The sequence below is a fragment of the Vanessa tameamea genome, chromosome 17, assembly GCF_037043105.1.
Source record: "Vanessa tameamea isolate UH-Manoa-2023 chromosome 17, ilVanTame1 primary haplotype, whole genome shotgun sequence".
Taxonomy (NCBI): domain Eukaryota; kingdom Metazoa; phylum Arthropoda; class Insecta; order Lepidoptera; family Nymphalidae; genus Vanessa; species Vanessa tameamea.
The window spans coordinates 3,616,098-3,643,517 of record NC_087325.1 but is presented as its reverse complement, the minus strand read 5'-3'; the positions used below and the strand labels follow the sequence as shown (position 1 = coordinate 3,643,517).

General features: G+C 35.4%; 5 protein-coding genes across 8 annotated transcripts; 1 reads left to right on the top strand and 4 right to left on the bottom strand.

Moving 5' to 3' along the window:
* Nucleotides 1-1,162: 1,162 nt before the first annotated feature.
* Nucleotides 1,163-8,169, bottom strand: LOC113400543 (NADH-ubiquinone oxidoreductase 75 kDa subunit, mitochondrial). Of its 2 annotated transcripts, none has more exons than XM_026640149.2 (14): nucleotides 8,054-8,169; nucleotides 7,576-7,743; nucleotides 7,046-7,377; nucleotides 6,464-6,605; nucleotides 5,726-5,851; nucleotides 5,555-5,650; nucleotides 5,304-5,477; nucleotides 4,963-5,128; nucleotides 4,434-4,585; nucleotides 4,145-4,351; nucleotides 3,425-3,596; nucleotides 2,872-3,034; nucleotides 2,273-2,420; nucleotides 1,163-1,926 (listed from the first exon to the last, which is right to left on the bottom strand). In XM_026640149.2, the coding sequence occupies exons 2-14, from the start codon at nucleotides 7,738-7,740 to the stop codon at nucleotides 1,780-1,782; spliced, it is 2,190 nt and encodes a 729-aa protein (XP_026495934.1). In that variant the 5' UTR covers nucleotides 7,741-7,743; nucleotides 8,054-8,169; the 3' UTR covers nucleotides 1,163-1,779. The 2 variants fall into 2 exon arrangements, with proteins under 2 accessions (XP_026495934.1, XP_026495935.1); XM_026640150.2 differs by lacking the exon at nucleotides 8,054-8,169 and adding an exon at nucleotides 7,940-8,021.
* Nucleotides 8,170-8,339: 170 nt separating this feature from the next.
* Nucleotides 8,340-9,408, top strand: LOC113400542 (elongation factor 1-beta'). The gene is made up of 3 exons (XM_026640148.2): nucleotides 8,340-8,515; nucleotides 8,669-8,912; nucleotides 9,013-9,408. Exons 1-3 carry the CDS (start codon nucleotides 8,436-8,438, stop codon nucleotides 9,355-9,357), a joined length of 669 nt encoding a protein of 222 aa, XP_026495933.1. The 5' UTR covers nucleotides 8,340-8,435; the 3' UTR covers nucleotides 9,358-9,408.
* On the bottom strand, nucleotides 9,403-11,710 carry LOC113400541 (erlin-2-like). Its single transcript, XM_026640144.2, has 7 exons — nucleotides 11,523-11,710; nucleotides 11,328-11,442; nucleotides 11,171-11,251; nucleotides 10,962-11,070; nucleotides 10,667-10,818; nucleotides 10,334-10,486; nucleotides 9,403-10,069 (listed from the first exon to the last, which is right to left on the bottom strand). The coding sequence occupies exons 1-7, from the start codon at nucleotides 11,525-11,527 to the stop codon at nucleotides 9,707-9,709; spliced, it is 978 nt and encodes a 325-aa protein (XP_026495929.1). The 5' UTR covers nucleotides 11,528-11,710; the 3' UTR covers nucleotides 9,403-9,706.
* Nucleotides 11,711-12,631: 921 nt separating this feature from the next.
* Nucleotides 12,632-16,399, bottom strand: LOC113400540 (SET domain-containing protein SmydA-8-like). The gene is made up of 8 exons (XM_026640143.2): nucleotides 16,297-16,399; nucleotides 15,981-16,177; nucleotides 15,429-15,652; nucleotides 14,918-15,205; nucleotides 13,758-13,998; nucleotides 13,453-13,683; nucleotides 13,019-13,107; nucleotides 12,632-12,860 (listed from the first exon to the last, which is right to left on the bottom strand). Exons 1-8 carry the CDS (start codon nucleotides 16,338-16,340, stop codon nucleotides 12,636-12,638), a joined length of 1,539 nt encoding a protein of 512 aa, XP_026495928.2. The 5' UTR covers nucleotides 16,341-16,399; the 3' UTR covers nucleotides 12,632-12,635.
* Nucleotides 16,400-17,189: 790 nt separating this feature from the next.
* Nucleotides 17,190-27,216, bottom strand: LOC113400538 (protein lin-54 homolog). Of its 3 annotated transcripts, none has more exons than XM_064217496.1 (22): nucleotides 26,795-27,216; nucleotides 26,449-26,599; nucleotides 26,021-26,112; nucleotides 25,651-25,761; nucleotides 25,157-25,403; nucleotides 24,626-24,738; nucleotides 24,448-24,523; nucleotides 22,752-22,837; nucleotides 22,340-22,445; nucleotides 22,110-22,210; nucleotides 21,779-21,850; nucleotides 21,403-21,499; nucleotides 20,998-21,075; nucleotides 20,620-20,684; nucleotides 20,266-20,499; nucleotides 19,585-19,725; nucleotides 19,368-19,461; nucleotides 18,677-18,884; nucleotides 18,481-18,592; nucleotides 18,220-18,368; nucleotides 17,937-18,135; nucleotides 17,190-17,618 (listed from the first exon to the last, which is right to left on the bottom strand). In XM_064217496.1, exons 1-22 carry the CDS (start codon nucleotides 26,840-26,842, stop codon nucleotides 17,607-17,609), a joined length of 2,592 nt encoding a protein of 863 aa, XP_064073566.1. In that variant the 5' UTR covers nucleotides 26,843-27,216; the 3' UTR covers nucleotides 17,190-17,606. The 3 variants fall into 3 exon arrangements, with proteins under 3 accessions (XP_064073566.1, XP_064073568.1, XP_064073567.1); XM_064217498.1 differs by having other exon boundaries at nucleotides 21,409-21,499; XM_064217497.1 differs by having other exon boundaries at nucleotides 26,021-26,106.
* Nucleotides 27,217-27,420: the final 204 nt, after the last annotated feature.

The window sequence follows — 27,420 nt, the reverse complement described above, 5'->3', positions numbered from 1 at the left end:
AAAATATTCAAGGAAAGTTTTATAGATAGTTCAATCCACAATGAAGCGCCCCACATTTTTTCCAATTGTAAAGATGCACGTGTGCAATGTAAGCTACGAGAATATGTATACACATATTGCCGATTTCAAATAACAAATTTCAAATAAAAAATTCTATATTTTTTTTACTATTAAAGAGCTGATGATTTTCAAACGGCTGAACAGATTTCCATGAAACATGGCTAAGAACATTCGGGATAAAATTATCTATGACACAAAAAAACTTCCATCCGTTTAGGAGTTGCGATACCACAGACAGATACACGGACATGTTAAACTTATATACCCTCTCTTTTTGCGTCGAGGGTCAAAAAGTATAGTCAACGACTTATTAAATGGCATGACCACTTTCGATGCATTACGATCTATTTAAATTTAAAAAAATATATTATGTACCGATACTGTTATATTTCATAAGGCGAATTTTCTGCAAAGGATTTACGAGGCCATATTTATTATTTTACTAGTAAATTAAAAGTAAAAGTTTGAATTCGAAAATATAATTTTTCGCAACTTTCCAGTGGTACTTGGTTCACAGGTCACAATTGATACTAATTTGATGTTCAGTACTCCACAACGATGTAATCTGTCGCTTATGCTAATCCCAACGTTGTTTGGAATATTTTTATTTTAATGTATTTGTTAATTTTTTATTTACAAAACTAATTTTTTCAGTTTTGACTATTTCATATTCTCATTATTTTGACAAGCCCTTTATTGAATAAAATTGCTGAATTTTAAAACATTGAACACAAAATATACACACCTCCTCCCCTGATGATATCCTCCTGCTCGATTTCGGCTACGGCGGCTATTTTCAAGAGAGACTAGCCAACTGCCCATGTGTGGCCAAATATAAGTGCAATATTTGCACAAATTATATAAACATAAATTTGTGCAAATACCTATTTTTAATAAGAAATTAATTCTCTACAATATTCTGAATCTTTACAATTTAAATCTTCAAACATTATGGTATAAAAAAGTATATAATTTTAATTTTACTATTTTTTTATAATTTCGGTTCGATTGTAGGAATATAGTGGCTAGACGAGAAGTCTCTGCCCATTCGTGATTATTGAAAACTGAAATAGCATTGATGGTTGTTAATAAATAAAAGTAATTTGTCGACAATCATTATACTACATTTATTTTATACTAGACGCATATTTACAAAACCTGTCCTTATATCCAAATGTTGCATTTTGTTTCCATTCCTTTGCTACTGTTTTGGTTACATTATATTTATTAATACATTTGTAAGATGGAATAATTGAAAATTCGCTACTTGTAGAATAAAAAACATAATAAATAGCTTCATATAACAACATTATAGTACAGTCGAACCATCTACAGAATTTAAGATAATTAGATGTTTGAATAGGAATGTGCGGTCGACTGTATGAGGTGCATTTCTGAAGTATTTTCTTCGTAAAAATGATTGCAGAAAGGCAAAATTTATTAACTAAACTAAATCCATAAATACTTTTCTTAGAATTTAATATTCTACGGAAAGTAATTATGAATAAAATATTTCACTTATTATAAAACACGAATACTTTGAAACTCACGCGATATTACTTGAAGATTAAGTTAAAAATGTTTTACATTTATTTAATATAACATATTATTCATGATTTTTAATGTTGAAATTTCTTTGATGAGACTTCGTATAGATGCGAGTTTTCATAAAATAGCTGGATTGAGGTGATCAAGAATTCGTGTATTGATAGCTTTAGTTTAGTACGGTGATTGCTTCTGCTTGAGGACGGCTTGGACGCACTTGGCCATAGTGGGCGAGGCGCGGCTGATAGAGTCCGTCATAAAGTAGTCTTCTAATTTCTTGAGTTGCACGTCTAGCTTACCCGATACAGGCTTTTGGAGGCTCTGCAAGTTCACATTTATAATTTCAGTTATGAATAAATGTTTAAACTTTTATAAGATATAAGAATGTTAACAAACTAAATTCAATAGTAAAATTGATTATCCATTAAACGATCAAATAAATAAAAAAATATATATTTAAAGAATACATACATAAAAAAATCTGCCATTGTGTTCGCGTCAAGTAACTTTGCTTCTATGAAGTAGGCCGATATTAATTGAGTACTAATCAACATTACAACAAAAATACAACTTGCCTTTAAACGGTAACTATGCAGCCTTTTTGAACACCTATTTCAGAGCAGCAAAATTACACGACAAGAGGATCAAAATGATAAAGCAGACAAACCTGTGACAGCATCCGCGCTTGCGCGAAGTAGTTGTTGTCCTGCACCTCCCCGTACGCGACCAGCGCCGGGCTCACCTCGCTCAGGCGCGTGCGCACCTCGTCGATGTTGTCGTACGGCAGCCGCGACCCCACCACCTCCGACAGCGCGCTGCGGCACACCACACACACACACACGCACACATCAGACAAAGTAATAATACTCAAGTAGGCTCTTACGAGCTATTTTGATTTATTATTTTTGCAAATTAACTAAACGGTATGTTGGAAGATTTTGCCAAGAACCGGAAAGAATTTCAGTAATTACTTATGAACAATTAAATGTCAAACAAAATACCTTGCATGAACGTCAAACAATAAATTGGCTTTTGATTTATTTATTTATTTATTTATATAAACAATGAATTGCGGGAGTAGTGAATTTAGTTTTTAAGGTTAATCTTTACATTTCGTATTTTTTAAATTTGACACTCAATTCAGACAGTTCACGTGCTGTAGATTTCAAACTCATTTAAAATACATATAATATTGTCAAATACGATAAAACTTCTCATAAACCATTGCGATCGTGTAAATAAGTACAAATATTTTTAGATGCGTACCGAATGATCTTCCAGTCCTCGCGCGCCTTCCCAGGCGGCGTGACGGCGGGCCACGTCTGCTGCGCGCGGCCCTCCGCGTTGACGTACGTGGCGCGCTTCTCCGTGTAGGCGGCGCCCGGCAGCACCACGTCCGCGATGGCCGCGCCCGCGTCGCCGTGGTGACCTGCGCCCGACCCGACAGGCGTTTAAGCGTTTCGTCCGTCATTAAAACGTCGATTTAATGTGACAGACATAAATATCGATCGTATAATATGATATTATTTAAGTGTGTATAACATTATACAGCAGTATATAGAAGTATAAAAAGAATTGAATAAAAAATATAGTTTTTCATATGCATGACATAATTAAATGTTTTTGAACAGAACTCAAATCTACTCATCTGAAAGTGAGTTAAGTACACTTCCAGATTTTGCGTATTTTACCACGCCACGCAAGCGAAAGTTTTATTTTATTACAACGCAACGGTCGGCAAATAAAGGTCCCAAAGGAGCCGAGCGACGTGTATCCGTCAACAACCAGAATCATCGTAATAATGTTCGAGGCCGTGTACCTTGGTAGATGACGACGCAGTCCTTGGGCAGCGCCTCGCGGGTGACGAGGCCGGCGTCGGCGCCCAGCAGGTACACGACGCGCGCGGCCGCCAGCTGCGCGCCCGCGCCCGCGCGGTAGCCCAGGTCCAGCGCCGCCACCTGCGACGCCGTGCGCTGCAGCACGTTCAGCACCTGCCGCCAACGCGTCACGTCGTTAGCTCCTGTACGCCACGCTTCGCGCGCGAATTTACTTACATAACATATATAGTGACGACTGAGTCCTGGTAAAAAGCCTGCTATTCCCAACCATCGTAGCAGTCTTTAATTCCGTCATTTAACAAAGCACGACCCCGGCTTTATGGAGCGGAAGAGAAGTATTGAAATGCAATCATACCCAATTTAAAAACTACGGAATAATCTCCTCTTTTCACAGAGTCCCAGAACAGGCCAGTTTTCGATCAGGCCAAAACACCGTGGAATGTACCGAAATTTTTCGGCAGATTATAAAGATTATAACGTCGAGACTAGTCAAACAAACTGAACTTCGCTCAGGTCACTATGGGGGCAATATCTGCTTAGAATGATAGGATCAGGAATGAGAACAGGAGTCCGGTTTCTCTTCTTGGGACAAGATTATCAGTCTGAAATGGCACTGGGCTGGTAACGTATGTCGAACGACAGCTGACCGTTGAAGTAGACGACTCCTAGAGTGGAGATCACAGATCATGGAAATGGCATACCTTCCATTCTTTGTCCACGAGTTTGTCCTGCAGACGCAACGCCAACTCCTGGGTGTAAGCCAATAGAGCTGCTCCTTCAGGGGTCTTGAGCTGATCGGCTCCCAGGATGACTACGGGCCGCTTGGCGTTCTCCAGCCTCTTCATAACTTCATGCGATGACGTACCGGAAGCGAGATCTTTGACGACGGAAGCTGAGTCGCCTACATGCTGTTGATTTTATTACGGAAACAAATATTTAAGCTAATGTTATTATTAAAATTTCTATGTTAACTTTTAAAACAATACTCACCATATAATCGTAGGTTAAATCGACTTGTGGTCCAATGAGCGCTATGTCAGTTTCCTTGTGCACGAACGCTTTACGAATGCGTGCATTTAGCAGCGGAGCCTCGAAACGCACGTTCGTACCGATCAACAGCACGAAGTCGGCGTCTTCCACGTCTAGAACGAAATATTATATCGTATAGGAATATTGCTGGCTGGCTGGCTGGCTGGCTTTCTTGGGAAAACATATTAAAACTGTGCATACATTTGTAAAAATAATCAACAAACGAAATAATATTGGTCGTCTGGGTAAGTACAACCGATTCATTAGTTATTTTACGGCAAAACATTATGTTGCTGTATCCATACAGTATCAAGAACGAGTAAGCGAGTCTAAGAGCCATAAGGGTCGACAATAGGTGGTGGCAACATCTTAACTTGCTTCTAGCAATCTATAACAATTTGTTTTTAACAGTACAGAGGAACTATTTTTCGAAAATGCTCGAGAATATCTTTGATAAAAATCCTATAAATGAGCAATAAAGAACACTCACTGGCTATTTTGGTGTTGAGCAAATAGGAAGAGCGCAGATCTGTGCCGGCGCCCTCCAGGGGGAAGTACTGCTCCGTGCACACATTCTCCGAGCCGAGACGGTTAAACAGATCTTTTAGGGCAATAAGAGATTCCGCATCCGCTAGCTCACCAGCAACAGCCACTAGCTACATTTCAAAAGACAAGATATTTTTTATAACAATATCAATCACATTACTTCGCAAAGAACAACGTACTACTTCAATAGTATAATCTTGTAAAACATATGTGTTATGGTAAATACAGTACTAAAAAATTATAGTAAGTTACGAGGAGGCTGAGACGATCAGGCCTGCATTGTACCTTATCAGGCGGACAATCCCGCAGAGCCCTGGCCGCGGCCACCACGGCGTCCTCCCACTCCACCGGCGTGAGGTTACCGCGACTGTCCGCCAGCATTGGCGTCACCAGTCGCTGTCGCTTCAGACCGTCGCATGCGAACCTCGACTTGTCCGATAACCACTCCTCGTTGATTTCCTGCCAAAACAAATAATCGTTAAAACTATTGTGTGCGAGTTGTTCCTTCCAAATATAATTACATGTATTATTCATACCTCGTTTGTTCTGGGTAGAATACGTAGCACTTCATTAGTTCGCGTTGCGACAACAATATTGCTACCCAAAGGATCCAAAACATCTACAGAATCGATCTAGAAATAAAATTCATTGCTATTTTACCATGTAAACTTTTTTCAACATTTGTATACATTATTTAATTAACATACCCTCCTGGTCTCCCAGGGTCGAGCGGCAAAACTATAAGGTTTAGAAGTGAGTGCACCAACGGGGCAAAGATCGATAATATTTCCCGATAACTCAGACAAAAACATTTTCTCAACATATGTGCCAACCTGAAAACACAGAATAAATAAATTCAATTCACATTTGACAAAAATATTATATTCCTTACTGAATAGACTAGATAATTAACGAAGAGCTAAGATGGCCCAGTGTGTTACTGGTTATAACATAACACATTAACGTAGCGTAACATGTTCATCTAAACCAATGAATACATGCTTAAAATTCAGCAACAATGGGTGAAATGCTTATGAAATTGAAACTTATTTTCATAATCAGAGGTAAACTTGCATGTGCTGGATGCCTACACTAGACTAACACACTGGATTAATCGACAAGCCTTTCTTGATAGGATAATAAATCTTTGTTAGACCAGTAAGACATTTACAAACTGTAACTGTTACCGTCAGATTAAAAACACATAAATACCAATAATTAATAGACAAAGTATGTATGTATGACCATCTACACACCATACAGTTTTAAGTATGACATTGTTTGTAAGATTGTTTTTGGTATACAAGAGAGTTAATTATCATAATATAATTTCTAATAATAATCTTATTTTTCACTGTATGTTACTTTCGTCATACTAACCATAAGGACTTAACTTGAGACTACACCATTGAATATAGACTATTAAACTAAGCTTTAAGTTTTACCTGCATTTCAGTTCCTCTGCCTGTTGTTCCAAAATCATCAACACCAGCAACCTCTGACGCAAAGCGTATGCACCTTGTGCAATGAATGCATCGTGTCATAATGGTCTTTATCAATGGACCTACATCTTTGTCTTCCACAGCCCTAAAATAATAATTATCTACTATAAATGTACATTTATGTTATTGAAATCAATATGAACTGGTTATCTCATACTTTAGCACATAATTCTCAAAGTCAAGATAAAAATCAAAATATTCTTCATTCAAGTAAGAATAAAAGCACTTTTGAATTTTGAATCTTTTGGTTTGAAAAGAAGATTTTACTGTGTAGAACCAGCAAGAAAATCAGTAGTTACCCTTTTCCACCATTTTAATTACAATGTCAATAAAGTGCAATTAAAATTAAATGTATTGTACCTAAAAATCAACATTCACAAAATCCATGCTTTTATATCATTAATATAATCTTGTATTGAGTATTATGACTAGTCATATAATATAATTTGTTAATGTAAGGTTGTGAATTTCTATTAAAGTATAGATCATTTTTTTTTTGTTTAGATACTTTTAAATGACACTAACCTTTTTCCCGAAAAGTGAATGTCAGTAAATCTACTTTTATCAGAACCAAATGCCATAGACTGGTCTTGCAAATCGCACTCTCCACCCTGGTCACAAATTGGACAATCCAAGGGGTGGTTCACCAGTAAAAACTCCATCACACCCTCTCGGGCTTTCCTAGTCAGATCAGAGTCAGTTTTAACCCTCATTCCCTTCATCACAGGCATAGCACAAGCTGCAGCAGGCTTGGGAGATTTCTCCACTTCTACCAAGCACATCCGACAGTTACCAGCCACTGCTAATCTCTCATGGTAACAAAATCGAGGAATTTCCACACCTACTTGTGCCGCTGCCTATAACATGTAGTTTATTAATGATATAAGTAATATATATATTGACCATTGCTTAACTAATAGTTTAGTATATATATTTATATAACTGTACAGCTATACATAGAGCACTAGACAATTAATGGACTTATTACATTAATTTGTAATTACATTTAAGTATATAAATATGTATATCTTTTTAAATGGACTTGCTAAATTTACCTGCAAGATAGTTGTGCCAGGTGGTACATACACAGGTTTGTCATCAATAAAAACCTCGATTTTGTCAGGCTGCGCTTGAACTTGATCGGCGAATTTGCGAATCCCTAATGGTGCGACTCGGCTGGGAGATAGCGCAAGCGCCCGGGACAGCGGCTGGCGCAGCATTTTCTGCAGCAACCACAAAACGTAACAAACAGGCTCTAACACATATATATTCAACTTATTATTACAATTTGAGCGAAACTAGACGACAAGATTATATCACTGCTTGATGGTAAATGAATTTATGCCGGTAACAGGGTGAAAATAATTATATATGAAAGTAAACCCTCTTGTTATTGTTACATAAGTAGGGTTGTCTAACCTAATTAAGTATATAACACATTGATAGATACAAAAAAATAACCACGAAAGAATGAATTAAATGTACGATGCTTTTCAACTATTAACATATAAAAAGATTTAACAAAAAACGTACTTAAAATGAGTATTCCTGAATCTGAAAAATTTAATGACAAGACAGACCGATAGCTGTCAATTTGCCATGTTAAATGTCAAAACCTTGATGTCAATATTACTGCATTCTAGTTAAAAGGGATCATATTTAGCAGACTTTTAAAAATTATATTTTTTTTATATTTAAAGCTTATGCTCTTCTTTGCTTATTCCTCGATTTGATATGAAAAGTTTAATTTTAGTTTATATATTTTAAGGAAGTTAGCTGGTAATCTTTAATAAATATTTTATATTCTGTAGAACTATTCTATTTTCTTTGACAATTGCTTGCTCTTTCTTTCACTCAATTAAATCCGAGTGTGCGGTGTGGTACTTGTGCGAAAAAGTTAATATAATTTATTAAAATGGCTTTCGGAGACGTTAAGACTACACAGGGGCTCGGCGATTTGAACAAATATTTAGCTGAGAAAAGTTATTTGTCTGGGTATGTAAAAATATTACGATTGGAAACTGTCCCATACCACGTCAACCGTCGTTAACCTCTTAAATTTAGAACAGTAAATGCTCACTTAAACTTCTGCAATGACACGACCTTGACCACGAAACAGCGATAACAATAGAACTTTATCTTGTTTAGGTACACACCTTCTCAAGCTGATGTTCAAGTGTTTGAGCAAGTCGGAAAGGCGCCGGCTGCCAACTTACCGCACGCTCTTCGTTGGTACAACCAAATCGCTTCATATACCCCCGCCGAGCGCAAGGCATGGGCTGCAGGAGTCAGCCCATTAAATGCTGGCGCTAAGCCAACAGCTGCCGCACCCGCAAAGAAAGAGGAAGATGATGATGATGTCGATCTATTCGGCTCAGGAGATGAAGAAGAGGTTCGTTGACTTTTAATATTATTTTATCTGAGATAATTATTCACCTTACATGGTTCAAGTTTAATGGTGGTAGCAACTAAACATATTGTCTGTTCTATAGGATGCAGAAGCAGCAAAAATCCGTGAAGAACGTTTGAAGGCATATGCTGATAAGAAATCTAAGAAACCAGCCCTTATTGCTAAGTCATCTATAATCCTTGATGTAAAGCCATGGGATGATGAAACAGACATGGGTGAAATGGAAAAACAAGTCCGCACAATTGAAATGGATGGTCTACTATGGGGTGCTTCTAAACTTGTCCCAGTGGGTTATGGAATTAACAAATTACAAATCATGTGTGTCATCGAGGACGACAAAGTATCTGTAGACCTTTTAACAGAAAAAATTCAAGATTTTGAAGACTTTGTCCAGTCTGTAGACATTGCTGCCTTCAACAAAATCTAAGTGATGCCATCTTAACTTAAATCTTCAATAAAATACATTTATATAAAAAAAGTGTTTTAATGTAATAAATATAAAGATAAGTTACAACAATATTCAACTTATACCTTAATGTCTTGTTATTGTTTCAATATGAACACTTTAATAATATACATAAAAATGTATCATTACATATAAATGACACAAAAATATCCATTATTCTTAGCTCTAATGAGTTTGATAAATCCAGTTTAAAAAAAAAATTGCCAAGGAGCACATTTACACAACACAAAAAAAATAATGTTTTATGAACAACATTTTCGAGAAACACTATTTAATGACTAGTTCTGCTCTAAAATAAAATGATTTCTGCTCATTCAACTTGGATATTTTTAGCTAAAGTGTCACCAAGAGTTGCTTGCACAAACATATTAGGAATGTCACTGCCAAAATATATCTTATTGTTCAATGCAAGTGCTTCATATTTTTTCAATTCTAAATATTCTTTAGTCAAAAGCAATTTATTTGCTTCCGCTTGTTTCTTCAAATGGTAATAATCAGCCTCTGCTTTGGTCTGTTGCTTGGCTTTGTGTATACTATCTTCAATGAGTTCGATTTTTTGCAGAGATTCCTTTTCCATAATTTTTTGTTCATACTGTATTTTAGCCACATAGGCTTCTTTTTCTGCCTCGATAATTGCCTTCCTACGTGCCGTCTCTGCTTCTTTTTCAACAACCTATTCAAAATTAAGCACATTATACATTTTGGCTAATTAAATATTACTATACTATTTGAGAAAGATCTTACAAGTTCTTTCTCTCTTTTTCTTAAATTAAATTGAATGTATAGTTCTACCTGTAGTTCATAAAAGAAGATCCTATCTATAAAACTAAACAACATACTCAAAAGTTACATGTTTTAAGCATCTTGCATTTGCAAAACTCAATAAATCAAATAATATCATTTAATAATAAGTAAGCAGAAATATTGATAACTGAACCTTTTGATGTTGTTCAGCAATAAGATACTTTGACTTCTCAGCTTCCATAAGTTCATAATTCTTTCTTATAGCCTCTGGTATTTTTGGTTTTGTCACACGAACACCATTTACCTTCAAACCTGGAGCCAATTCATTGAGATCATTTTGTAGAGCCTAAATAAAAGCAAAAAATTAAAACTTATGAACAAGAATACTTTATAATATATAATACCAATACTCATTACATTCAAAACAACATAAAGGGTACCATAAGTATAATAATACATTATATGAAGTGGAAATAAAACAATAAGATGAAATTATGTATATATTACAATTACATCTTTTACTTACTGTACTGAGATTCTCATCAATTTGGTCAAATAAATCAATGTAGACTTCATGCAACGTGTGTGCACTACAGAATTGATTCAACTCATGGTGAACCTTATGAAAAATTAATGTCTTGTCATAATCCGCTGTGTAGTTGCGCACCACCTCTAAGACTGCAATAAACCACATACATTTTTAAGTATTGTGTTATAGTTGGCAGTTCAAATTTATTTGGCTATTTGCCTGGTAATATTTCTACAGAAAATCACTGGTTTAGATATTTTTTTACCATTATAAATTAACAAAATATAGTCACCACTATTAGGATCAAGCTTGTTCACAACCTCTATCCTCTCAAAATATATCATGACACCACCACTTGTACCACATGGAACATTTTTGACTTCATCTGTTTGTAATGTAGTCTAAAACAAAAATTATCTTATTTTAAATGATATTTCTGTAAGCATTCACATTGTGTCTATTTATCTTGTTATTATTATAATAATAATAAATGCATATTACTTGTATTGCTTTAAAAGTTGTTAGTACTGGAATCATCATGTGAAAGCCAGGCTGACTTGTAACAGGAAGCAATGCTCCTCCCTGTAAATAATTAAACATAATAAATAAAAATCCAAACTATAAGTACAAACATAAAAAAGTAAACAATATTTTTTACCCGGTAGTAAACACCGACATATCCTTCTTCAACTTTGTGTAAAGAAAAATGTACGGACACTCCAACAGCCAATATAACAATCGCCAACATAGAAGTCTGGTCCGCCATGGCTGGACTACAACATAGTATCTATCTAAAATAAGGAAAATACTTCTATTTATTGGATACTTACGTCTTTTATAGTCCTATGTTTACCTCATAAAAATTAAATGAACGCTCACTATTAAAGGTATGATGATGAATTGGTTGGTTGTATTTGTGTTAAAAACTGTAGTTTAGGAAACTTTTTTATAGCTCAAGGAAGTCGTATAAATCAATAAGTTTGGAACATTTTATTTAACTTATTTACAATACTAAAGTTTATAGCCGATACTTATATTTATAATATACCTTAAATCACAATACAAATTAGAAATTACAAATACTATATAGTGGGTACGAGTAGTGACAACTGACAAGATTTTGACAGTACTTTTTTTGCTTCCAAACTTTAAAAAAAGGCATAGATATTACATTATACGGCTACTTGTACAGTATAATTCCTACTTTTCTAGCTATTTCAAATCTTGACAACTGTATTAAAATTAAACATAAATTTGCCGCAAACGGGAATTGCAATTTTTATTTTACGTATTATATCCGTTACAACGACTAATTTGATGCATAATTAAAAACTGTATAATGAGTGCTTAAGCAATATGTAAATACAATATACCAGCTATACACGTTTGTAGAGAAACCACAAGGCAGGCCGAGTACGAGTGTGTACATGCTGCCCTCGTCGCGTCACGTTTCGCAGCCCTCGCCTCGTTTGTTCCCGGAAGCGTGGTGGTTATAAGAGCACGAATCAAAGCGCCTCGTAAGTCTCGCGAATAAACAAGAGCGCGCTTGTTCACACTTGTAAAAACATATAACTTATAGCACCAAGGCAAAACACTGCCACAGTTTTAAATCCATTGCAGTGGGCATCCAGAGTTCAATTAAGATAACGAAAATGTAGTATATACATTGTGTGTTCTTGTCGTCGACGACTATGTTCGTATATACTATATAAGATATGTGTCCGACTGGCATCAAGTTTTACCTTTTAAAATAAGCTAAAAATATATATTTTTTTTAATTTTCGTCAGCGGTCAAGTGTAGAAGAAATATTTTTATTATGGACATAATAGTTATATATAGTTGTAATGATTATGAATTACTATATAATTGTTATAAGGTAAATAAAAGAGCTATATAAATGGTAATGTGAAAATATTTATTCAAGACTTTCTGTTTTATTTAAGTACATATAACCCTAATAAAAGTTTAGTCCACTTCTGGATGTAGGGGCACATTCTCAGATACACTCTCGCTTTCATAAGTTTTCCCTTGTGCGTGAATTCCATCTATAACTTTTGCTAGTGTCAATTTTAGAGCTCTGTATTCTTCTAAAGCTTTCGCGCACAACTCGCCTTCTGGTGAATTTCCCGGTTCAATCACTAACATCTCCAGTGATCGCTTTAAATGTTTCTCTGCGATGAGAAGTTCATCCTATGAAATTCAAAATTAGTTTATCAAATGGCGATTTAAATTATTGTGTCTGTTTAACTTTGTGGCGTTAATGATTTTATTTTTAATACACTTAACGATTTGTTTGTATTATTAAAACTTTTTCAAGCTGTATTTTTTAACTCGGACATTCTACATACCACAAAGGTGGACCCCGATATCTCACGCGCATCGAACATTTTCTTTGCCAGCTGCACCGTTGTTGCATGTAATTCGTATAAAGTGATAGCTGAAATTATGAAGTATTTTGCTTTAATTTCTTTTCAATGACGAAGCATTTATTGTTAATTTGACCATTTAGGATATTGTCCAACTCATCAATTACGAGTCTTCTGGCTTTGGATAAGGTTTTTATTAGCATACACTAAGCATAACGCAGACAGCCTCCAGGCTTAGAGACGTATGTTCGACTTTAAAAAATATATGTTTGGAGATAAGGGCTAAGGTACCGGCTTTTGCATACACATAAATTCTGTCTCTAGGGTAAATATCCCTATTAAGTAATTTAACGTAAATACATGTTCACAAAATATATTAATAAAATAATATTGTATGAAAGATATGATTGACTAACCTTTAGTCCGACATATCCCGGGACTAAGTACTTCAAGTACGGGTAATATTTCTCGACACAGCTCTATTTTCCGTCGCATCAACTTCTTAGTTGGTCTCGGCTCTCTATTGATGGTATCCCTCAGAACACCGGCAAGGCGTTGCTTGGCATCCAGAAGTAAATAATGGTTTGGAGCTAGTACTAACAAAACGTTTCTTATATATTCCTCGAGATCTTTTTCATCTTTTTTGTCTGTAAAATAAATAATATTATAAAAAAACTAAAATCTTTCCGATTTCGTTGTAAAACAATTTCTGTGTTCATACTTATAACTTCCAGTTTCTCCACGCAACATTGAATCTTATGTTCAATTACAGATGGTTCAGTTTCTTTTCCGCAGCTGTTACAGATCCAAACACTAGCGTTTTTCGATATATATCCAGTTTTACACTGCGGGCAAATCGCTGAACTCATGTATGTTCCCAACTCCGTGATATCAGAACACCGCGCACATGTACATTTGAAGTACTTGCCTATCATAAGATGTTGTTGTCGTAATGATGTACCCTTAGGATATAAAAAAAAAAATATTTGACATTAAATAGGAAAATTGTTAACTGAAGTGCAACCAATAGTGAGAACCCTATTGTGTAATAGAGTTAGTCTCTTATATTTTCTCAGTCACACCGCTTTTCAACTTCATCAATAGATACATTATATTTGGTAATATTATTATTCACTCACGAAGGCAATTCCAAGTCAAATTATTGGCGCGCATTAGTCATAGTCATTCGTGAGTCTTTTTAATTGGTGGTAGGGCGTTGTGCAAGCCGGTCTCGGCAGGTACTCATCAGATATTCTATTGCACATATTTAGTATTGTTGTGCTCCGGTTTGAAGGGTGAGTGAGCCAGTGTTATTACAGACACAAGGACGTAATTTCTCAGTACCAACCGCACAGGGCGGCACGGGCGCCATGTTTTATATGGCGCTATTGTTTATAGGCGGTGGAGTCAACTTGTCATCGTGTGGCGCATTTGATCGTTCGCCTACCAATGCCATAAAAAAGTCATCGGGTTGATGAACTGGAAAAAAAATATTTGGAATATTTCGACACAGATTCCAGATTCAGAATCCATTGAATTGACACATAGCAATGCGTTAGATTCCAGGTGATTTGTCATAAATATATATATTTATTTCATTTAGGTTTTTTTTTCAAAACATAACCATTTTTTGCCGTCTTTATTCTTAGGCTTCTCCCGCACAATGTGACATCTTGTAAGCAGTCATAGAGTGTATTCATGCTAATACACGCAATAATATGACTTACGCGCATTCATGAGTGAATTAATAATTAAACCAGTGTTCGTACGCTGGTGCAAATTCGACCATAATATTTTTTGAAAATTGTAGTAAACCTGAATTTGCGTGATACAAAGATGTTTGATCACTATTTCTATCGCTTGCCACGCCGCACTCCTCACCTTCAAGGGATCCGTATAATTGTAATATATAGGATCTCCTCTCTTGATGTCGCAACTGGCGTGGCACACGAGCTCGTTCCGGTCGTTGATGGAGACGTGCGTGTTGGCGATGCAGTCGTGCGCCAGCAGCGCGGCGCGCAGGTACAGCCCGCGCAGCACCTCCGCGCAGCCGATGGCCGGTATGGGCGGCCCGCGCACCTCGAAGCTGTTCACGTCGATGGCCGCGCAAATCTTTTGAACGAGATCCTTGTTCTGACCATTTTCGAGAAGACCCAGGGATTGGATAAACTGAAATTATTATTATATATTCATCAAATATAATAGTATATGTACGATTTGTTACGAAACAAAGTATATCTCTCCAATCTCCATGTCTCAAAATCTTGTCCATTATTTTACCAAAGCGGAAACTAAACTGTATTATGAATCTAACATAGTATTATTACAGAAAATGTATTTTTACAAGAAATTTACTTAATATCAATTGGGAGTTAAATTTTACACATATTACCTTTACGGTGTTATCGTAGAAATCCCAAACGTCACTCTCCCTTCGTCGGTCTAAGTGCGTTTCCAATTCCATAAAGAGTTGCCATTCCTGATGATTAAAATCCCTCTTTAATATCGCTCGCAGAACTAACAATGATCCGACGTTCTGCACCAACGTCATGGGATTAGTCCCTTTATTGAGTTTAAGGTTTCGGAAGAAATTACATTCTTGCTGTGAGTGCCATTCTGAAATATTTAATTGAATCATAATCAAAATCGACCTAATACACAACTGGCCTAGTCAAAATAAGGTAATGCCCAACATCCCCAAAATTATGTGCAAGTTTTGAAGCTTATTCTCCTACGTTGCAGGTGCAGGTTGATTGGATACATACATGGCTGAATTTCATCCGACACAAGCAGTTTTCGTAAAGTTTTTCTTCAAAGTAAAACACGAAAAAATAATTATTGTAAACACAAACCACTCGATAACTATAATATGAAACCAGGATCATCATTTAAGATCCATTAAGAAAAAATAATATTAGATGAAAAATATAATAGGAATTCATACTTGCAAATTGATCAGTGCATCCCTCTCCTGGGCATATCGGCGCAACGGCACAGTTCTTGCACACGAGAAACTTGCTTATGAGAGGCAGGTAGCAGTTGAAGCAGACCAGCGACGTGTCACTGTTTGGTCCCAATACAAAAGGCTGGTCCGATAGAATTCGTTCTCCTGGCTTTAAATCTTTTGCAGCGACTAAATATCTAGATTTAAATTTTATTTAGATTTAGAACATTAAAAGTGTTTTCTTTTAAATGCTACCAAACTTCTTCCAGTAAATATTTTTAGCGATAACTTTTTTTTTAAATAAACCATTACAAACCTGCCTAATTTTTCATTACTTTTCACTTCGTATTTGAGGCTCATTTTGCGATCACAGAATTATCAGATTGGTAAAACAACCTGCATCGAAGCAGAAATGCGGCTAACTGAGTAGTGGGCTATATTTTTAGAATCGTATTGGGCTATTTATAGAGACTCGTATTATCATCCTACTCTCATTTCACGTATACACGGAACAGAAGTATGTTGTATTTTTTTTTCTTCTTAATTGATTTAAATTTAAAACATTGGAACGGTGAGTTAAGGTTTAATTTTAGATAAATAAATCATTACTTAAGTAATAACTATCATTTTATTGTATTCAATAGGCTATATGACAATGCGAAAAATAAAGTGTCAATTATTGTAATCAGTATATATTATGAGATTAAAAATGGTCATTTATTAACGAAAGTTGAAAATAATAATTAATTTATTCAAAAACCCATAAATAAAAAAGCATTTTTTAAACGTTTGTCACGTGACACAAAACGCTCGTGATTGGTCGGGCTTATGATGACGTCACTTGCTTGTTAACCTCGTTTGGCTACTGTGTGTGGATTATATGTGCCACAGATTACAATACATGAAAGTGATGTCACCGACCCCATTGCAGTCCCATATTATCAAAGTAGCGTTTACGCGCACTATTTAAATATGGAATTTTTAATTTGATATTTTCCAGTAAATATGTACTAGAATTTTAAAAAACAACTTTTACTGAGTTTTTACATCTACTAAATAATATATAATGGATTTTAAAAACTAGTCAAATAGCCTATTACAATACAAATTCCGAAGCAGCGGCAGTTTTATATTTAATTCATTATGTAACGTGATGAGCCGATAAATTTGCAGCTCTTATAAGAATGATGGTAAATAATAAAACGTAAGGGGTAAAAATTTGTTTAATTATTTTCTCCATATTTACATTTTTTACCTTATATAAAAAGGTATACTTATGACTAGTAAAATATGCAATTTACAACATTTATTTACAAAACTTATAAAACATTTTAAAAATTCACTATATATTTACAACAATAAAATAATCTATTTTGGCATTCAAACAAACAAGCATTTAATTAAAACATCAGTGATTATATCAATGTCAACAGTCTTTTCATACTCACATAAGATAAAAACTAGTTCAGATGTTCATTAAAGATAGCAATATAAAAATATAATAATTGCACCTTTACCTTAACAACGATCGGAGCTATATATTATTACTCTAAAGATATCACTCACAGAACGTATTGCAGATTATATACTTTTCAGAAGCCAGCCGCCGTCAGCATTCTTTAAATATCACGCAGGACCCTAGAATATCAGGAAGATATTGTTATAAATAGTTCCACTAACGTTGCAAGCAAGAAGTTTTATAAATGTTTCGAACCACCGATGCTACGACCTATACTATTGTTATGTTATGAACCACATATTCTACTACAAAACATAAATACTTAGTATTGTTATATTCCAGTTTGAAGGGTGAAAGAGTCAGTGCATGTACAGGCACAATCGAGATAACATTTTAGTTTCCAAGATTAGTTGCGCATTGCTTGATAGCAAGTGTACCTATTTTCATTAGAAAAAAGTTTTCTTTGTCTGATCCACTTCGGCTACTCCTGTACTCACCTCGTCCAAGAAGGCGAGCGGCGCGCTCTGATGCGCGGCGCTGATGATGTCCTGCAGGCAGCGCGCGAACTCGTCGATGACGTCACGCATGGGGTCCGCCTCCTGCCGCTCCTCGTCCTCCTTATTGTCCACGGCGGCCGCGATCAGGCACTGGCAGACCGCCTCGATCACCTCCGTCGTCATGAAACTGCACGGCTGCCTGCGGGCCGAAACGAGCCGGTTAGCGGGTACGCGCCACGAGACTGGAGACGGCGCGGAGGGCGGCGCGGGGGGCGGCACAGACTTGGCCTCGGCGAGCGGCGGCGGGCGGAAGTGCGGCGCGGGGCGCGCGGGCGCGGCGCGGGTGGGGTCGCGGCGCCGCGCGCGCTCCAGCGTCTCCTCCACGTTGCGGCAGCCGACGCACTTGCAGATCGACGAGCACGCTATTTTCGCCTGCCCGAACAATCGGTGGAGTTAATTACGAGAGCTCGTCGAGTTAATATCGCGAGTAGGTCGACAGAAACGTCGGGTTGATAGGAGTAAACGGCCGGTGCCGATGTATCACCTCGTAACATTCGCAGTAGTTCTTGAGGCAGCCGCTTCTTTTGCAGTTACATCCTTTGTTGTGCCTCCGAATCATCTCCGGGCCTCCGATTTTAGCTTTGCCTATTTTTGGTCTGTAAATTAAATTTATTTATATTTTTATTCAATTTATATTTCATTCAATTGATTATTCGTAGGAAATAATCTACAATGACAACCTGAAAGCGTTCGGGTTCCGGTCTAGACATCCCCTTATAGCTTTTTGTCTCAATTCCTCGTTTTCCAAGTTATTGTGGCAATTGTTACAATTACAGCGATTGCAAAACTCGCCGTTCGCGAAACAGTCGCAGTATAGCTTAAGACATTGCGACTTTGTGCAGTTGCAGGCTTTGCGAGGTCGCAGGCCTAGATCCGTTGCTGCGATATCTGAAAAGTATCATGTAAATAAATAAAAAAACAATAATACGAGTGCTTATTTGAGGACTAGATATTCATGCATGCAAACAAATTTCATTTCGCATTATTTGATTATTATTTTGGTAAATGTGGTAATAATATGTATTAACAAACTTTTCTAGGTATTACATGAACATTGTGTGTGAAAATTATATTAGAATCAATCAAGACATGTTATATTATATAATTTAATTCTTAGTAACATTTTCTTTATCACTGTACGAGCCAGGCAGCGCGTACAGTGCTATGTATCGTCGCATAAGCATTTTCACATTATTTCATCAGTTCGTGTACGGCTAGCAATCATACCATGCGCGCTCATATCATTATATCATATAATTCTTAATTACTTACAATCAATATATCAATCAACATCATAGATCAGAGACTTTCATTCCACTCTACGATCAACTATCACTAAAAGGTTGTACCGACCGTACAATTACTCAGTACCTGATTCTGATAGTGCTGGAGTATTTGGGGACTGATATGTATTGGCCGATTCTCCTTCAATGTTTATCATGCTGTCAGACCTTTGGGAATTATCCTGTGAAATTATTATAAAATTAAGCGAATAAACAACTATGTCACTTAACCTGATTGTAATGAAACATCTCAATTCATTAAAAATAAGTATAAACTTATTAAGCATATAACAGTAAATGCTTACTAAAGTGTTCTGTCTCTCCGAGACGATAAGTTCGGATTCGTCGTAATTAGAGGGAATAACTATCAGCGGATGATCATCTGATCTGCCGCTAGCGTCGTGTCGCCCTGCTCCGTCTGTGCTGTTTTCTAGTTCTGACGGACTCTGTAAAAAATTTAATTACATTTACATTACATTACATTAGCAGCCTGTTAATTTCCCACTGCTGGGCTAAGGCCTCCTCTCTCTTTGAGAAGAAGGTTTGGAGCATATTCCACCATGCTGCTCCAATGCGGGTTGGTGGAATACACATGTGGCAGAATTTCGTTGAAATTAGACACATGCAGGTTTCCTCACGATGTTTTTCTTCACCGCCGAGCACAAGATGAATTATAAACACAAATTAAGCACATGAAAATTCAGTGGTGCCTGCTTGGGTTTGAACCTGAAATCATCAGTTAAGATGTACGCGTTCTAACCACTGGGCCATCTCGGCTCTAAAAAATTAATGAATTATTTAATAATTCTCCTGAATGAAAAAAGTGTACTCTAATCAAGCTAATAAGTAAGTGCAATCTAACCAATTAAGGTTACATAACGTTCTTACGTAAGCCACTAATTGTCTAAAAACTTAAAAATATAAGTAAATTGTAACAATTGACTAACTAAATAACTCAAAAGGAACGCCTCTCGAAGCGTACTCACGGGAGGACGATTGAACTCCACTTCCACCTCGTTGACGTTTCCCTCTGCAACCGCCTTCTCGATGAGCGCACGTAGCTCGCTTTTTGAGTCCTCGTCCTGCGAGTGCACGGGAGAGGCGGGCGGAGTGGGCGAGGCGGACGAGGCGGGCGACGGCGGCGAGGCGGGTGAGGCGGGCGAGGCGGGTGAGGGCGGTGACAACGGCGCCAGCAGGCTCTGTGACGAGCGGCCCGCTTGCTGCGGGAGATAAGTTATTTTCTCAATCAAATTCTGACAGAATGTTTTTATTAGTTATTACTGTTACTCAGTAAACGTGAGACTCCTTTTTGGGTTAAGTAAACAAAAAATGTTACTTACTGTGATTGCTGCTGTTTTTACGACAGGTGCTATCCTAACCAATTTCCGTGGAGGTTTAGGGGCCACTGCAAAACAATATCAATATTAATGAGCAAAAAACCAAAAGACAACTTAGACTTTAATTGAAATGACGTCATTGTATCTACAAAATAAAACGGTAATACTTAATGAATCAAAAATTTATATCATTGTAAAAAAAAAACAGTAAATAAAAAGCGTTTTGATTGCCAGGGAAGTTGTTACAGGTACTGTTGGAAGTAAAATTAAAGTTGAGTGGGATAGTGTTCTTTAATTTGTAAAAATATTTCGCTAGGACTAGTCATACCTAACAAAACACTCGCCCCTATCGGTTTGTATAAACTGAATTGTATGCCTTACCTTTAGGCAGTGTATTCGTGTTCCCAGGTACGACAATAGAGGAAGCGATCTTCTCAGCACTCATCTGGATTAGATTGCCTACAATAAAATGTATTATTTAAACTTCATTATTTTCGGATTTTTATGATAGATTCATTTTATTTGGTAAAAACCTTGTCCGAAGTATTTACTAACAACCCTACTAAGTTTCTAAATTACAACTACAATTTGTTTTGATATTTGTACTAAATTGTTAGGAAGCAAGCACACTTATTTCTGCAACGATTATTCCTGCCACATGGAAATAACAAAATAAAATTACAATTATTTTTCTTGAGATATCTTACGATACGTGCATGAAAAAATATCGGGCTTTTCATAAGGAAACGAATGAATCGTTTCTAGTGTCACTCAGTGAGTACTCACCCTTACCGTCTGAAAGCATGAAGGTCCTGGGCGGCAACGACAGCAAAGGCTTCGGTGCCGGCTTAGACGAGTTCGTCACCACGCGAATGTACTGGATCTAAAATATGAACATTTGTTAATGAATGTTAAATTTGGACCAAGTCTCTGTAACCCAAAATGTGATATTATAAGCTTATTTTTTAATTGTAAATGTTATTTAAATAAGCAAATGGGCTGTCTGATGATTATATATATATAATTTTCATCACCGCTCTAAACAACGGCACCATCGACGCCCCCCCAACTAGGATGTATATGTACTTTGCGCCCATACAATAAATCAGCGAAATTATAAGAATGAATATTTCCTGCATCATAGATAACAAGTCACACTTACACCCTTGCCCGGTACATTGATTTGATGCAACTGTGAGCGTTGCGGTTCCACTGCATTAGCTTCTTTTGCAACCTGCATTATTTTTATGAATAATAATTTATACACCAAATATTTAGTACTGTTAGTATTTCTATATACACGTATTAGGCATGTAAGACATGTAAACTCATGACCAATTGACCATGACCACCAAAATGACCCAGTATAAATGCAACAAATTTCTCTATAAAATCAAGATTAAATTACTAATTCTGTTTCTTAAATAAAATATACTAATCAAAGTTTCAATTTCTTTCAATTCACATAATTTAATGGACATAATGGAACTTACTTGAGTCGATTTAGGAGGGGCTGAAGGTTTTAATATAACATTCTGCATAGGATTTGCTGAGATGACAACCTTTTGTTTCGTCCCGGTGCTCGATGACACACCTGTAAATGATTATTGTCTTTTAGAAAAATAAACATTAATTTGAATGTAGTAACATTCAAATTCAATTAAAATACATGTTAAGAAAATACAAATATCCACCAATAAATTTGTTACCACATTATAATTACTTAGGGCCGGTGCGGGCATCAGTTTCGGCGTCGGTGACTTTAGAGATATAATTTCCTGTTTCTTGGCGATCTTCACTCCTTGTTTATTCGGTGTCGCCAATAACATCTGTAAAGTTAAAACAACATGAAAATGCAAATTTTCAGAAAGAATAAAAAGAAAATATTATACTGATTCCTTTTAATATTGTCTTAATTATCCGAGAAAATAATTTAATCGATTAGAGGAAAATTCTTCTTAGGATCTTAGGCTTTGTGCAATTCGTGCCTTTCGACTCTCACCGATCAGCAATTAGTATTGTTCCAATTTGAATGGACGAACCCACCGTTACGAGGCACAAGAGACGTATCATCCTATATACGGTAACTCGTTGACCATTTAATGACCAGAGGTCAAAAGTATATTTTGTTTTACCTTGTTGGCGAGTGAGAGCGGCAGCGCGCTGTGCGGGACGGCCACGTAGCGCGGGGACTCGCCCTCCGCCGCCGCGCCCGCGCCGCCTGCCGGACACTCATACGTTAGCTCCGGTGGCTGCCGTGGTGAATGTGTTCGGAGGAGGGGTACTTCGACAATCGATATGAGAGATCGGTCGGTACTCCTACAGTACTCTGCTTAGCTCCACTACAATTCCCTTATTCTCTCCCCTCTATTTCGGTACATACTGGACTACACATTTCATGGAATATGATTTTCTTAACTTCACTGAATCTAACATTTAGATTCAGTGATGCAATGTGCAAAAGAGGCCAGGACAATCGTTTGGACATAGACAACGCAAGGGTTTTGGAAAATAGCTACCAGAGATGCAAACCATTCAAGGAAGACTTTGGAATTGCCGGAGGAAAAAAGCTCACGTTAATCGACTCGAGACCCGGATAGACTTCTACTTTAGGGAATCGATAGTCCGTCCGGTTGTACATACCGGTTTCAAATTGCAGTAACTAAATCAATAATAAAATAAAATTAATATTCATTGTAGCTTGATGGTGTCGGAAACGAAATGCTTTCATGTGAAAATCAGAAAAAATTAAGAATATTGTTTAAGGAAAAAAATAAAAAATCGTTTATATTATAATAATGTTACATAAAAAGTTTTAAGTAATAGTCTTTAAAATGGGTGTTCTTCAAGGATCTTTTGTAGGTCCTTTTCTTTATATTGTATTTAGAAATACACAAAATTCACGTATGTCACTTTAATAGTATACATTTGAAGCAGGTGAAACTGAGAAGCGCAGCTACTTGAAGAAAAACATTATATACTATTAACCGAAAGAAAAATAAACAAAGTATGAAGAAACTTTTACTTTACCTTATGTAAGAAAACAAAACTTGAAGCTCTAGTTGAATAAGAATGATGTCAATGTTATTGAAAATACAATACTTTTAGGAATCATTTTAAATTCAAAACTTTCTTCGATCTTTACTTTTAACCTCCAGAAAGACTTAGCTATTATTAATACAGAATACAGTGCAACCTCGATATAACAAAACGAAAGGGAACAAGTAAATATTCATTATATCAAGTAATTCGTTAAAATGAGGTTTGTTATGTTGAGGTTAGGTTGGTCTAAAATTCGTTATAAAGAGGTAAAAAAATAGTTCTATTCACCTCAACATTACATACTTAGCTTGTTATAGCCAACAACTTCTATTAATAAATGATAATACACTTTTATCAAATTACTGTATGTATTTTCTATTTAAAAACAATTGTAGCTAACAAACATTTTTGGTGGTAATAAGGTTATATAAAAGTTTTGGGTTGACAAAATTCGTTAATTAGAGGTATTTATACTTTTTCTTGAGAGTTGGAAATTCATGATTTCCATTCATTATTGTTGTTCCCAAAAAATGTTCGTAATATAAAGGGATAGTTTACATTGACCTTTATGGACAATTCAAGGGGATTACGAAGAATTTGTTAAATTGAGGAAGTCATTATATTGATATACTATATATTAAGGTTGCACTGTATGTGGTAACTCAATATTAATTTAAAATTATTAAAATTACGTTTCTTAAACACACTTAAGTTTTATTTTATTATATTAAAAATAAATTAGTTGAAATGTGATTTGTTGTGTTATATTATGTTTTAACTTAGTCATACCTTGCATTGAAATAAACCTAGTCATGACAGGCTTTGTCTGTGATCCACTAGCGCCCTTTGATGGAATTAATTGTGCCTGAAAAAGATAAAATTAAAGAAATCAATCAAAAAATTAATTGTTAACTATATTTTTGATCAAAATAATAATATTCTATACAAGAAAATTTTACATATATACCTGGTCTGAATCACTCCTAACATACTGAACAGCATTCATTCCCGTTGAGGGTACCAGTTTAATTTTTTGTGTTGAAGATGGAACCATAATTTGGAACTGTTTACCAATTTGTGCTGGAAAATACATTTATATTTAATACACATTACATTCCAATAATAACAAACCAAGCATCAAAACTTGAATGAAAAATTAATTAATTAAATTAAATACTGAAAGTAATTATTTACTTGGTGGTAGGGCTTTGTGCAAGCCTGTCTGGGTAGGTACCACCCACTCATCTGATATTCTACCGCCAAACAGCAGTATTGTTGTGTTTGATGGGTGAGTGAGCCAGTGTAACTACAGACACAAGGGACCTAACATCTTGGTTCCCAAGGCTGGTAGCACATTGGTGATGTAAGGAATGGTTAATATTTCTTACAATGCCATTATCTATGGGCGGTGGTGACCACTTACCATCAGGTGGCCAATTTGCTTGTCCGCCTACCAATATCATAAAAAAAAAAATGTAATAATAAATTATGTACTCACTCAAAACAGTGTTTCCTTTCGTATTACTCTGCACATTTCCTATAGAAACTTTCTTCACTAAACTGTTGCTACGATTAGCAACCAGAGTTACTGGTTTAGGAGCAATAGCAAGCTGCTTGTTAGTTGTGTATGTCTTTGCTACAAGTTTAGGGGGTTTGGGTGCAATTGCCACTTGCCGGGGTGCAGTTGTTAATACTGCTGTCTCATTTCTTCTTACTGTTGTAGCAGTGCGCATTGGAGACATTGTCTAAAATTATTTTCATAAATTAATAAAACAACCTGACATATAGTAACGAAGCTTTAAATATATATATATATAAACAATATATAGTACTAAGTAACATAAAATGATGTGTACTGCATACATTATGCAGAAATTACAAGATGGATTATCTAATTCTTCAAATTTAATTTTTTATTTAGTTCAGAGTGTACCCAAGGTTTTATCAACAAATATAATAAAACATAAACAAGGGCAAACATAAAATATGTACCTTTACAGCAATAATTTTGTGCTGTACGGGTTCCTTTTTTACCGTAACCATTTGTGGTTGGAATGCTAAATCTATCATTGTGTCTCCCTGAGACGACAGCATGTGTTGTTGCTGCAATTTTATGACAAAAAAATGTATTAACATAATTAAATTATAATCAACAAGTGAATTTACTTACAATATAATGCCATATAGTTTGATATTGTAAGTATTATTATAATAATGAAAATCTATTGATTAAAGATATAATCACAATAAATTATACAATTAAAAATAATTAGAAAAAAAGTTCATGTTACATTTATTTATTTTATTTTCCTAGTAAGAAATGGTTAGAGAATAAAAAATTGTATACAAATAAATTACTTACATTAGATTCCACTGTTGTAGTTAGTCCTGTAGTTTGGTCACTCTGTACTGAATATTCCTGAAGAGAAAACTGATCTCCCATAAAATCTGAAACTGCCAACTTATATAATGTATGACTTTATTTATTTAATAAATTCAATTCAATATCTTCTGATTATTGGTTTGTCGACAAACCTTAATTTGTTTGATAATTTATTTCAATTAAATATAACACATTGATTATCACTAACAAAAATACAGTTCTGCTACTACTTTGAATTGTTTAATTATAAGCTACAACATAATTATGATAAACTTTTTGAAACATTTCACTGAAATAATATCTTCCTTCAATATTTGTATGCTTTCTTAAAATGTATTTTGGGTGATCGTTTTATTGATCAAATTAATTAGTTTAAGCATTATTTACAATTAAAACTTCAATTTTACCAATAATTTCTTCACCACCAGTATCCATAAGCATAGAATGATCTGCATTGTGGGCAAACTCCATTGGTATATTTTCTACTTGGCTCGTATGCTGCTCTAGGACCATGTCTGTTTGGTTAACCACAGTGTCTTCAGAGTCCTCAAAATCAACCTTAGATACATCAAAATGATATGAATTATGTTTAGATAGCTGGTAATAAAACTATAAAATAAATGTATTAGTCGTAAGTATTATTATACCCTCGGTTACTAATTGTAAATAATAAGGTAATACTTTTTTTAAAGTATCCCTAAGTTAGAACACAAAAAAACAAATAAAACAACTAAATAAGTCATATATACATACACCCATATCACTCTCCAAGTTCAAAGAATCATCTAAGTTATGATCCATATTGCTTAACTGTTGATTTACGATATAAGTTAAATTCTAAAAATATTTTACAAGGCACTCAATCAAAGAAATCGTGATAAATCACTAGATTTTTGAGTTCAAAAGAGGCCGCCATTTTAACTTGTCAAATAATCCCAGCCTCTCCCGCAGGTCGCCACGGTTGAAAACAAATTGTCTTAAACACGAAACAGTAATATTGAGAAAAAAACTGACATATAAAGAAATTGTATATTTTCTAAAGATAAATCTAATATATTTCATGCATTAGCACAGTAAAAAATAATGATTGAATGTTTTTCTATTGAAGAACAACTCAAAATTCGTGTAAAATATTATGGCGCTTGTTTCAATTTTTAGATGTCAAAAATCAAAATAGAGGGAGCCAACTTAAAGATTTGAATTCTTTATGACCATTATCTAATTGATGCGTTCATTTGATTTTGAAAATATCATACAATATAGTAACAATCTACTCATATTTTACTGTACTTTTTCAAACATGATTATGCGTATATCCTATTCTATTTATATCAATAAAGGGTTCAACTCATTTTCAAAAGTTAAGATTTACACAACTT

Excerpts from the sequence above, each read along its gene's own strand:
- LOC113400543 (XM_026640149.2), bottom strand. The coding sequence starts at position 7,740 with ATGCTGCGCCAGCCGCTGTCCCGGGCGCTTGCGCTATCTCCCAGCCGA. Across the intron at positions 5,478-5,554 it reads TTCTACCCAGAACAAACGAG|GAAATCAACGAGGAGTGGTT; the intron begins GTATGAATAATA and ends TTGTTTTGGCAG. Across the intron at positions 3,597-4,144 it reads TCGTGGACAAAGAATGGAAG|GTGCTGAACGTGCTGCAGCG; the intron begins GTATGCCATTTC and ends CGTTGGCGGCAG.
- LOC113400542 (XM_026640148.2), top strand. The coding sequence starts at position 8,436 with ATGGCTTTCGGAGACGTTAAGACTACACAGGGGCTCGGCGATTTGAAC. Across the intron at positions 8,516-8,668 it reads GAGAAAAGTTATTTGTCTGG|GTACACACCTTCTCAAGCTG; the intron begins GTATGTAAAAAT and ends TATCTTGTTTAG. Across the intron at positions 8,913-9,012 it reads GCTCAGGAGATGAAGAAGAG|GATGCAGAAGCAGCAAAAAT; the intron begins GTTCGTTGACTT and ends TCTGTTCTATAG.
- LOC113400541 (XM_026640144.2), bottom strand. Across the intron at positions 11,071-11,170 it reads CAACTTTTAAAGCAATACAA|ACTACATTACAAACAGATGA; the intron begins GTAATATGCATT and ends TTTTTGTTTTAG. Across the intron at positions 10,070-10,333 it reads TTGCTGAACAACATCAAAAG|GTTGTTGAAAAAGAAGCAGA; the intron begins GTTCAGTTATCA and ends AATTTTGAATAG.
- LOC113400540 (XM_026640143.2), bottom strand. The coding sequence starts at position 16,340 with ATGAGCCTCAAATACGAAGTGAAAAGTAATGAAAAATTAGGCAG. Across the intron at positions 16,178-16,296 it reads AGTAATGAAAAATTAGGCAG|ATATTTAGTCGCTGCAAAAG; the intron begins GTTTGTAATGGT and ends ATTTAAATCTAG. Across the intron at positions 12,861-13,018 it reads TATCGGGGTCCACCTTTGTG|GATGAACTTCTCATCGCAGA; the intron begins GTATGTAGAATG and ends TGAATTTCATAG.
- LOC113400538 (XM_064217496.1), bottom strand. The coding sequence starts at position 26,842 with ATGGATCATAACTTAGATGATTCTTTGAACTTGGAGAGTGATATGGGT. Across the intron at positions 21,076-21,402 it reads CATGCTTTCAGACGGTAAGG|GCAATCTAATCCAGATGAGT; the intron begins GTGAGTACTCAC and ends ATTTTATTGTAG. Across the intron at positions 18,593-18,676 it reads CGGAACCCGAACGCTTTCAG|ACCAAAAATAGGCAAAGCTA; the intron begins GTTGTCATTGTA and ends TTTAATTTACAG.